Source organism: Marmota marmota, unplaced genomic scaffold (assembly GCF_001458135.2).
Source record: "Marmota marmota marmota unplaced genomic scaffold, marMar, whole genome shotgun sequence".
Classification (NCBI taxonomy): Eukaryota; Metazoa; Chordata; class Mammalia; order Rodentia; family Sciuridae; genus Marmota; species Marmota marmota.
The window spans coordinates 5,184,179-5,196,578 of record NW_026000249.1 but is presented as its reverse complement, the minus strand read 5'-3'; the positions used below and the strand labels follow the sequence as shown (position 1 = coordinate 5,196,578).

The 12,400-nt window shown below is 37.8% G+C and overlaps 1 protein-coding gene across 1 annotated transcript in view; it reads left to right on the top strand.

Moving 5' to 3' along the window:
• Vegfd (vascular endothelial growth factor D) overlaps positions 1-11,391 on the top strand; it is a 30,558-nt gene extending 19,167 nt beyond the window's left edge. Inside the window, exons 3-6 of the mRNA XM_015488053.2 lie at positions 2,568-2,716; positions 4,422-4,522; positions 9,752-9,947; positions 10,767-11,391. Coding sequence (XP_015343539.2) covers positions 2,568-2,716; positions 4,422-4,522; positions 9,752-9,947; positions 10,767-10,893 — 573 coding nt within the window. The 3' untranslated portion in view covers positions 10,894-11,391. The remainder of the gene's footprint in view (positions 1-2,567; positions 2,717-4,421; positions 4,523-9,751; positions 9,948-10,766) is intronic.
• Positions 11,392-12,400: the final 1,009 nt, after the last annotated feature.

Sequence of the window (12,400 nt, the reverse complement as noted above, 5' to 3'; positions counted from 1 at the left end):
TATATATATATTTGGTACCAGGGATGGAACCCAGGAGTGTTTAACCACTGAACCATGTCCCCAGCCCTTTTTTTATGCCTTTATTTTTATTTATTTTATTTATTTTTATGTGGTGCTGAGAATCGAACCCAATGTCTCACATGTGCTAGGCAAGCACTCTGCCACTAAGCCACAACCCCAGTCCTCCAGCCCTTTTTAATATTTTATTTAGAGACTGGTTCTCACTGAGTCACTTAAATGCCCCACTGTTGCTGAGGTTGGCTTTGAACTCATGATCCTCCTTCCTCAGCCTTCCAAACTGCTGGAATTACAAGCGTATACCACCACGCCTAGCTTCATACTCAGATTTATGGGATTCCATAGCCTGAACTCTTATTTCTTGTACTATAATGTCAAGAACCAGAAAATCATCTGGAAGTTACTTGAACAGGATGTTAAAAGCAGAAGCTGCATCATCTTGTGTTAGTTCTGTGTTGCTCAAATGGAGTGACTGACAAGAGTTTAATGAAGGGCATAGACAGGGTTGAAGGAAGAGAGAAGAAATGGTAAAGCACCTGGGATCAGCAAAGCGAGAATGTCTAGTACAAAAGAACCTGAAAATCAATTTCTGCAGTCCCCACGAAAGAAATATTCCCCCCTCTCCTTTGTATAAGATCCCCTTTGTCCAGCAGATAAGGATACTTTCTGTGGCTACCACATTGTTGTAAAATGGAGTAAATGTTGTCTTTGAGAACTGTAGTAACAAATTTAGGAAAACATTACCCAAAAGCTGTAAATAAAACTACATTCCTTCTGTCCTGTGTTGTAAATTCCTCACATGTTAATATATTTATTTGTCACATTTGCCAATATAATCTCTTTTTTTCATGATCTTGCAAAGAAGTAGTACAATAAAATTCTACAGGCACCAAATATATTCATGTTAGGCAATTATCTTATTTGTTCTGTAAATAGGCTAACTTATCATAATTTTGTTCCTTCTACCCTCTAAAATAGGATTGAAACTGGAGAGTTTCTTTTTCAAAATACTTTTACAGAATCTTGGAACTTGTGAAAATCTGATTTCTGCCATTTGACAATTACAAAAAAAAATGACATAAAGCATGGCTGAGCATCAGCTTTTAGTAAAACAAAGCTTGCATAATGAAAGAGGGCTTAGTTCATGATTATGTTATTCCTCAGAGCATAGCTGAAAATTGTGCAAGAAGATGAAGCTTATGCAAAGTAAACACTCTGAAAACACTCTTGCTTAGTCTCATGCAAGTTCCATTACATGTTAGAGGTCAGAATAAACACAACCTTAATGGATTGTTTCCACTTAATAGAAGATGGAGCACTTTATTTTGACTGTTGTACTCAACAAATGATTAAAGAATATCCTTAAGTGTAAGTGTACAGCAGGTTTTCTTTCCAAACATGCATATGTGAACATTTTAATACTTTGAAAGAACTACCTCTCACCCCAAAGTTATGGATTATGTGAACAACCTATTAGAAACACAGTGAATAAATGAATACTGTATACAGTAAGAACAACATGGGACGGTGATTGAATGGATGTGCATTAAAATCAAGTTCATTCACCCATCATAGAACTACTCTGGAAAGTTATATAAACTCTTTGGCTATCTGTTCCTTCATCTGTAGGATAAGGATAATAAAACCCTACCCCATAATGATTTTAATAAGGGGCAAATAAATTAATATATAAGTACTTATAATACAGCCTGGCATACAGACACAGAAAGAATGATGTACATGTGAGCTATAAGAATTTGGGGGGCATTATGATCTTATGTGAGCCATTAATTCACACTGCTATATAACAAACACCCTGAAACTCAATGACTTTGAACATAATGAGTTATTCTCATTTGTATATCTGAGGTCCATTTGGTTTAGGGTGGTCTCTGCTGGGCTTAACTCTGAGCTGCATTGTAAGCCAGATGTACTTCTTGTGTCTCTCATCTCTTGGACCCGCAAGCCTGCCAGATCTTATTCTTCTTATGCCAAAAGTATAAGCATGAGAAAACAAGCCCCACCAAGCATGTACAGTTCCAGTGTGCACTTGTGTCATGTCTTCTAACATTCCATTGGCCAAAGCAAGTGACGTGGCCAAGTCCAAAGTCAAGAGACAAGAAACTATTTCTTCATCAGAGATAGTATATGAGGGGATAGGTAGTTTGAATAATGATCTAATCCACCAAGATCTTAAATAATCTTCATATTTCAATCTCATTTAATTCTTACAATTTATATTCAAATTTAAAGCAAGTATAGGAACTAATAGTACCATTTCATGAGGGTACAGTGACACCAAAATGTTAAGAGATTTGAAAAAAAAAATGAAGACACTTCATAAAGTTGGATTAGTATCCAGTCTCCTGACTCCCAGCCCAGTATTGTACCAGCCTTTATCATTCTTAGTTCCACTCTTAATGTACAACTTTGATGAAGTCACCACTACAAATGACAAAGGCAAAAATGCAGATTATGTATAAATTTAAATAAAAATAATCTATAAAATACAATAATCTACACATTATGATTATCTTTTTCTGCTATAGCTCTTTGAGATATCGGTGCCTTTGACATCAGTGCCTGACTTAGTGCCTGTTAAAGTTGCCAATCATACAGGTTGCAAGTGCTTGCCAACAGCCCCCCGCCACCCATATTCAATTATCAGAAGATCCATCCAGATCCCAGAAGAAGATCGGTAAGACTTTCTTGTACTTAATTATGCTTGTTCGTGCTTTTGCCAAAGCTGTGTATGGAGAATACTTCATTAATTACAGAGGCATCATTTTTTTCTTAAAGTTTTTTTTTTTTTATCTTTCAACTTAAAACTAAGATCTATTGATAGTAACAATTTGGAAAATGTATTTTTTATTAGGTGTTAGATGTGGTAGAACCAATGTGGCTGGTGGTTATGAACTCAACATGGCTACTTGTAGACACCTTGGTTCTTGTCAGTTCTTTGTTCCTATGTGTAAAGTCTAATGCAGTTATAAAACTACTACAGCCTCAAATTTGGCATGTGTCCCAGCATTCCAAAACAAGCATGAAATAAAATTCATTTCACGCTATTTGTATATTCAAGTCCTGAAATGAAAAAGAAAAAAATGAAAAGGATTTCTGGAGTCACTGGAAGGTGGCAAAACTTTCAGCATATGAGTTTTCCAATTTTCTAATGTTTCCCTCAAAGATTTCCAAATGGAAAATTTTTCTTTTAAGTTAAAACAAATTAGAGATAATTGACTTAGACACTGGTGAATGAAACAAGTTTCCAATATACATGCAAAAAAGTTAATTTGACTTTGAATTTATTGAGAATAACCTGTGACTCTTTATAAAACAAATTATGACATTGAAATGTTCTGAAACCAAAGGTAAGGATTATTGATTTTGGAGGAAAAAAAGGATTCAATATAGAGCATTGAAGGGAAAATTGCAAAAACATTGAATGAAAGATGAAATAAGTGAGATACATTCTGCAGATGTAAAACAGTGGACATATTGTGTGAGTAGAATGAGTGAATGAGCGAGCTGGGGATTATATGCTAGTTTATGCTGAGCCATGGGCCCCCTTCTGCCTTTCAAGCAGAAGACAGAGCTCATGGAAAAGGAACATTCATTCTCAAGCTGTTTCTGCTGTCCTGGCCAATGTTCCTCTCTCTATTTTAAAGAAAGTAATCTTAGAAGCTATGTGAGAACAATATTTGCTTTTGGTAAATAAACTGTTGACAGCTATAATTTGCATAGTTTTAACAACCATCTTTTATAAGAGTTTAATAACGTTTCCAAATTACAGCTTGGTTTCTAAAGGTTTCCCAACTGAATATTTATAATTGTAGAATTACTATGTTATAAGATATAGTTCATAAATATGAATTAAGCTCTTTAAAATCTTCTCACATTATTATTTTGGGTGGTGAAAACATTTGAAATTTACTCTTAGCAATTTTGAAATATACAGTCCATTATTCACTGTAGTCACCATGCTATGTAATACAGTAGGTCTCAAACACTCCTGTATAACAGATTAAAAATAAAACAACAAATTTTTAAAAATATTTATTTATTTATTTATTTTGCTATACTGGGGATGGAATCTGGGGCACTTTACCACTGAGCTGTATTCTCAGCCCCTTTTTATTTTTATTTTGAGATAGGGTCTTGCTAAGTTGCTGAGAGTCTCACTAAGTTGCTGAAAGTCTCTTTAAATTGCTGAGGCTGGCCTCCAACTTGGGATCTTTATGCCTCAGTTTCTAGAGTAGCTGAGATTACAGGCGTGCACCACCACGTCTTGCTTAAAATTTTAAAACCCTTAACTGTCCATGACTCAGAAATTTATTTCATGTTCCAAAATTATGATTACTCTTGAAAACTTTTAAATCTGGTTTATTGTTTTCTTTTCCTAGCTGTCCCCAGTCCAAGAAGCTCTGTCCTATGGATATGCAATGGGATAACAACAAATGTAAATGTGTTTTACAGGAAGAGAATCCACTTGCTGGAACAGAAGGTAATGATAGCAATAGTGACATAATAATAGTATTAAAAATATAAGCAGTAGCAATGAACTTTATTGAGTACTTACTATGACTCAGCAATGTCATAATCTTATATATCTTCACGTTTATTATTATTTCTTTTTAAAAATTTTTTTTAGTTGTAGATGAACACAATACTTTTATTTTATTTATTTGTTTTTATGTGGTGCTGAGGATTGGACCCAGTGCTAGGCAAGAGCCACAACCCCAGTCCCATATAATTTCTTTTTTGCAATTCAAAATGGGCACACCAAGATGTCTTATATTTTCCTCAAGGTCACATAGCCAAGAATGATAGAAGCGGTCAGATTCCGGAGCCCTCTGTGTTGTGATCATGTAATGAGTGAGTCCACCAATTCATCACTCTGCTTTTTAATCTCAAAGAAAAGCCAAAAGTGATTACACTATCCCAAAGCACTGGATTCAAAATTTTAATGACAACTACTTCAGAACTAAACACTAGTCAACCACAGTTAACTAATTCATTTGTATGAAAGTCTCACAGGAACATAAAGTAATCTTGGGCTTGGTTTCCTTCAACTGCATCATGCAAAAACATGCCAAATAATTTAAAAAAATGGGGAATAAGGGAAAACGTTTTTGGAACTAGAGCAAAATAAAAGCAAAACATGGATATGGTGCTGAGATGAACTGAGAACAAAGTGAGATAGGCTATTGTCATTGCTCATATTCTGTAATGCTGATTTTTGATGATGAACATATGACTGAAAATAAATGCTTTTAAAATTTATTTCCCAGAGAGCTTGACATGGTTCCACTGGGGGGTGGGGGGATCACAAGGAATCATACAATTTAAATCTTGCTTGTTTTAAACTATGATCTAGAAGCAAGAATATTAAGGAGTAAATGCTAAGACTTTAAGAAGAAGCTGTAAATAGCAACTTAATTTCTATTGTCCTATCTCTTGGCTCCCTTCTAAATGTTTTCATGAAAGCTCAACCTAGGGTGTGAGGTAAACTTAGGGTTCATGTACTTTAAACGCCTATGCAGATCTGGAATGTTCTTGACACCCTTCCCACCAACTGTTCAGCCATCCTCTGCCAGAATATGCATCAGTTATGGGGAAACTCAGCACCCACCAAGAAAGCACTAAGGAATGCCCACATTCCTATTGCTATATTGAACTTGAATCTTTCTCTGTCTCCAGTACAATGGAATATGATCAAAGTCGTAACTTTAGTTTTTTGTTGCTCATATTAAAGAGGTAGAAAGAAACAGGTGCCACTCATTTTAATATATATTAGTTAATCCAATATATTCAAAACAGTACTATTCTAACATGCAGCCAATAGAAAACATATTAACAAGACACCCTACATTCCTTGTGCTAAGCCTTTGAAATCCCATATGTGTGCTACACTTTCAGTACCTCTCAATTCAGACCCTTCATTTCATGCTCAACAGCCACATATGGCCCAGAGCTATCTTGTGAATAGCCCAGCTCTACAGCATCAACTCATTTGTTCAGCTTTTACCCTATAAAACCATGTCAAACCAATCTGATTCTTTCTCTGTGCGACTCATTTTTTAATAGCGTTAGAAAGTTATTGTGGGAAGCAATATATATACACACACACACACACACACACACACACACAGCTCAGAGCTGTTCTAGTCGCGGTTTTCCCAATTCTGCCTCCGAGACAGTTTTACAGGCAGGTGGTTTTTATGCAGGTACAATGAATGCCTTAAAGGGAGAAGATATATGGATGGCAATGCAGTTGCTAAGAGATGTCAACCGATCCTACAGGGAGTTGAAGCTGGAACCCCTTTGCCAGGGATGTCTTAAATAGGCAGGTGAAGGAACGGGCCTGATGGACTGGTCATGGTTATGGTCTGCCACAGTAGGGGACTTAACCTTAGTGAAGCAGCTTCTTTTTTTCTAGAGGTCATTCCTGGAGAAGGATTCATTGGGTACACAAGCATTGAGGGTGGAAAGAGTAGTGGGGAAGGAGAGAACTGGTCTGAGCAGGGGGGATATAGGCGTTTGGGGCTGGAGGTGAGAGAACATAGCACTCACATCAAGGGTGCTGAAGATATGCAGTATGAAGTGGGAGTATTGGCCAGATGTGAGAGAGAAAGCTGGGGAGGCTTACAAGGGTGGTGTGAAAGGACCTTGTGAATGTCTGCTGGAAGAGCTTGGGTGGGATGCTAAGGTCAAAAGAAAACCACCAAATGGTCCAAGCAGGGGAGTGACAGCACCTGCTAGAATTTTAACAAAATCAAATCAGCAACAGCGAGAAGAGGATGAGTTGACTTGGGCAGGAAAGGAAGGAAGAACTTTTGTGAAGTTATAGCAATGATGGAAGTGAAGACACAGGTGGATTTTCATCTCTCACAACTCCCTTATGCAGGCTAAGTTCATGTTCATTTCTCCAGTGGTCCCACCAAAATGATGACATATACTGATCTAAATATATATATATATATATATCTCCCAGGGATTGAACTCAGGGGCACTTGACCACTGAGCCACATCCCCAGCTCTATTTTGGATTTTATTTAGAGACAGGGTCGCACTGGATTGCTTAGCACCTCTCTTTTGCTGAGGCTGATTTTGAACTCCCGATTCTCCTATTTCAACCTCCCGAGCCGTTGGGATAACAGGTGTGTGCCACTGCACCCGGCACCAAACATCTTTTTCACATAAGTGGCTGTTAAGTCTATTTGTCTTTTCTGCAATGATTCTTCTTCCCGCCAGACAAGTGCAATTGAGTTAGTGAATCCAAGCACAATTTAATTTTATATTGTTAGATTCAGGTCATTGTTCTAAACTTAAAAGAAAAACAAGGTATCGATTCTGTATTGTAAAATATACAATGTGTCCCTTCCTTTCTCAAAAAGCCACAATTTCAATTTTGAAAAATTCCGTCAGTTTATTGCAAAAAAAAAAAAAAAAAAGATAAATGAAACAAGGCTGAGGACAGAACACATGGGTGACCCAGCATCAAGCTCCCTAGATATGGAAATCAATATACAATACTTCAGGGTATCTTCCTCAACTAGTTGCTGTTCCACCCTGTTCACCTGCAGCTGGCTTCTGTTCCTTTTAACTTGCCTCTAAGGATGTAAAGACTATTTATTTATTTATATTTTGTTTTAGTTGTAGTTGGACACAATACCTTTATTTCACTTTTTTTATGTGGTGCTGAAAATTGCACCCAACGCCCCGCAAGTGCTAGGCCAGCGCCCCACCACTGAGCCACAACCCCAGTCCCATGTAAAGACTATTTACGTCACATAATTTGCTAAAGTTCAACCAACAACTTATGGGTATGTGTGTGAGTGTGGTGTGTGTTTGTCCCTAAGCCACCCTGTCCAAGAATGGAGTTGGTCCTGGATCAAGTGTTCTGAGTGTATATCTGCTGCCACCTAGTGATCAATGCAAATCTTTCCCGCACTTCACTGTTATCGGTCAAGTACATCTTACCCCAAAGTGACATCTGCCTCATTGGCCTATGGCTTATACAATGCACTATTTTCCTCTTCACAAAATTCTGAATGGAGTTATCCCAGACACTCACTTTACATAATTTCTAAAACACCATCAATTAGAAGTAAAAATCATTACCCTGATTGACATGAGGTTGTTATTTTGGTATGTCATTAATGATCAAATATCTAGTTTTATTAATATCTTGAAATGCTACATAGGTTTTTAAGGACCTTTTTGTTACACCAAATAAATCCAACAGATGTGTTATTGAGTGCCTGTTATTTTTGTTGTTGTTTGTTTTGACCAAAACCATGAGACCTGATCCCTAATAATCTCCATGATATTTTACTTAATGGGAGAAACAGAAATAAACAGACTAATGTAATTAGTGTAAGGAAGGACTAGGGACAGAATGGAAATATGCACAGGGTCAGGGCACTTAGCTAAACTCGCAGATGTTGGGAAAGATATCAGGGAATTAGCAGAGTAAGAACAATGACAAACGCCTGAGAGACTCTGGCATATCAGAGAAATAAGAAGAACTGGAATTTGATATGGATGGAGCACAGGGTATATGTCAAATTATAAGTCTGGGAGGTTATGAGGGTCTAGTTCATGGAGAGTTTTATATTCCTGGTGGGAAATTTGGCTTCTATTGAGACAGGAGAACTTTTAAGGCATTGAAAGCAGAGGAATGATGTGGCTAGATTTGTGTTTGATAAAACTTGTGGTGGTGAGATGAATGACAGCCATCTACACAAGAAAAAAAGGCATTGACTGAATTATGGAAGTGGCAGTGGTGATGAAAACAATGAGCAAGTTCTGGGAAATGGGACATGGTGGTCAAACTCAGTATAGCCGGTGAGTCCAGAATGATGCTGCAATTTTTGAAACAAGGTAACCTGGGAAAGAAGCAGATTTAGGGAAGAATTGTGGATTTTCCTCCAAACCTTCAAGAATGCCAATGTGACAAGGTTACATTCTTCTAAAGTTTCTGTCTCTTTCATTATTTTTTTTTTTTTGCAATGAATTTCAATTTGCTGATTAGACGTGGAAATGAAGTAGCGGTCTCCAGAGGTTTTGTACATCTTCTGGAAGTATCTGTCAGCTGAGAGTGTCAGAGACTTCTCAGAGCCTTCTTTTTGGCTGAGTGTGTCTTCTAGCAAACATCTGTGAAATCGAAGTTCATGGTCACTGGTATATCTTTTATATCAATGTAGTTATCTGTGCTGAGGAAATACATCATTGTTACCATGCTTGGTCTGAAAGTTCTGATGTATATTTCTTAATTTTTTTTTGTTTTAGTTGTAGATGGATACAATACCTTCATTGTATTTATTTATTTTTATGTGATGCTGAGGATCAAACCCAATGCCTCACACATGCTAGGCAAGCGCTCTGCCACTGAGCTACAGCCCCAGGCTTTATCACTAATTCTTGATTGTGGAAGCTTACATTTTCAACAAGCCACCAACCTAAAAATCCTTAAATATATCTTAAAAATATTCAGTTTGTGATGTGTATTTTTTAAAAATAACAAACCTAAGAAAGACAAGAATTCTGTGTTTGTCCTATGAAATCAGAGATGAATTTCCTTCACCTTGTGAAAAAAATTAAAGACAAAAATGTATAGGAAAGGGGATTGGGTGAATCCAAGTTATGGATGATGTAGAATCTGTGACAAAGTTTGGTGATCACGTTATGCAGGCCACAGCTATCTAAGGAAGACTTTGTTTCTGTTTAGATCAATCTCATCTCCAGGAACCGGCTCTCTGTGCACCACACATGAAATTTGATGAAGATCGTTGCGAGTGTGTCTGTAAAACACCGTGTCCCAGAAATCTCATCCAGCACCCAGAAAACTGCAGTTGCTTTGAATGCAAAGAAAGTCTGGAGAGCTGCTGCCAGAAGCACAAGATATTTCACCCAGACACCTGCAGGTCAATGGCTTTTTTTTTTTTTTTTTTTGCTTTTGCTTTAACCTGACTTAGCAACATTTAATGCAAATGCCATTTTTTATTTGATGGGATTCCATATTAAGCTAATTTTTTTTTCTCAATGCCCAAGTTCCTTTTTGATAGTAGGACAGAGGTTTGGCAACTAAGGATTAAGTGAAAGTACACAGAGGGATGATAAATTGTGAAATTAGGAAAATTCTGCTTGCTATCAAGAGTTGATAGTTTTTTTTGGGGGGGGGTAACCGGGGATTGAACTCAGGGGCACTAGATTACTGAGCCACATCCCCAGCCATATTCTGTATTTTATTTAGAGACAGGGTCTCACTGAGTTGCTTAGAGCCTCGCCATTGCTGAGGCTGGCTTTGAACTTGTAGTCCTCCTGCCTCAGCCTCCCGAGCTGCTGGGATTACAGGCATGCGCCACCACCGCACCCTGCTAGGTTGATAGTTCTTAAGTAAAAACTAAATGGACAAGTTTTAAACAATCACTGGGGGAAGGGAAGTTCGACCTCTTTTTCACTATATATGTCCAAATGTATTTGTTTGTTCTTTCTTCGATTACGTGGATGTCGCTGGATTTATGTAAGCAAGAAATTTATTGATGAATAGAACAGTTAGAGGTTATCCGCTGGGCCTTAGTAAATTTCGAATATATGTGGGAAACCATTCAGGATTTTATATTGACATTTTAAATACACGTCTGAAAAATTTCCTTTGAAAATTTAATTAAATCAGAACAGAGTTAGTCCTTTGAACTCCATCCTTGATTCTAAATTCTCTTCTTTACTTTCTTTGGCTACAGCTGTGAGGACTGGTGCCCTTTTCACACCAGAACATGTGCAAGTGGAAAACCAGCATGTGCAAAACATTGTCGCTTTCCAAAGGAGAAAAGAGCTGCCCAGGGACTCCACAGCCAAGAGAATCCTTGATTCAACTTTGCTCCAGTTCCCCATCCCTGTCATTTTAAATATCATGCTGCTTTGCCAAATTGCTGTCACTGTCATTCCCCTATTTTACATAGTGCCACAGTGAATCCAAACCAGCCTTCCATTGACACCAGCTGAGAATTTCCTGGTTCATTTACAGATGACTTCTAGCTGCACATACCTCTGCACATCCAAGAATGGAGAAGAGGGCTCCCGAGGAACCCAAGTTTTGGTGCATGAGAAAGGTTTGCTTGTCATGGAATGACAGGTACCATGTGATTGATTACTCAGAGCAGATGAGGAAAACTGCAGCGGCTGAGTCCTTTGCTAAGTGCAACTTTTGTGAATTATCTGATTCTTTCTTATGCAGAATTTCATTTGTATGATCAGCACTGAATTTCTAATTCCTGACCAGCTTGTAGTTTTTGAGTTTAGAGAACTACTGTCTGATGTTTCATATTTAAGGGTATTTAAAGGAAATAAACACCATTATTCAAGCCATAGAATTTTGTGTTTTGTTTTGTTTGGTTTGGTTTGATACCTGGATTGAACCCAGGGACACCTAACAACTGAGCCACATCCCCAGCCCTTTTTATTTTTTATTTTGAAACAGCGTGTTGCTAAGTTGCTTAGGGCCTTGCTAAATTGCTGAGGCTGGCTTCAATCTTGCAATCCTCCTGCTTCAGCCTCCTGTGTTGCTGGGATTACAGGCATGTTCCACCATGCCTGACTAAAATTTTGTGGTTTTAAATATGCTTCCAGTCAATATTTTATGCTAAAAATGTTTTACAAAACAAAAGAAATTCAGAAGTGGGAGGGACAGGGAGAGACATGAATATAGCAATTTTCCACCTTAGTTTTGGGAAACCAAGGAATAGCTCTCAGAGGTTTATGATTCTAAATAAAGTTAAACAAGTGTGGCCCAAGGAAAGCTGGGAATCGCCCTGTGCTTTGAGATTAAATTGAAGTTGGACTTGACACGAAAGAAGGGAGCCCATCAATGCCCTTGATAATTTTAAGAATTTGCGCTCCTTCTAAGACTCTGGTTCCAAGTTTCTGTACTTACTCAGCTCTCAGTCTCGTTCACATCTCAACTCTTGTTAACTTAAAAACTGATCCCCCATAGCATCTTGCATAGATAGATACATACACACAATCTTATAACATTTACACAGTGTGTAAATACTTGTGTTTATATTTATCTCCCCACTACACTGCAACCCTATTATGTTTGGAAACTGTCCAGATTAAATTTGTGCAACCCAAATTTCTCATGCCAGACCACCCTGGAGCAGGAAAATCCCAAAGAGAAAGACAATGATAAACAGTGGCATTGCTGGATCCTGGCCTAAATCCCTGCCTTCCTTGGTCAAGGTTCTTGAACCATTCCTGAATTCTCCCTTTGTTCCTTGAAGTTCTCTGGAGGCTGTAGCTTTAGATACAGGCCCTCTGATACCTCCTGTCTTTAATCCTCAGTCTCTGCCCTAAACACATGAGCTGATCTGCATCT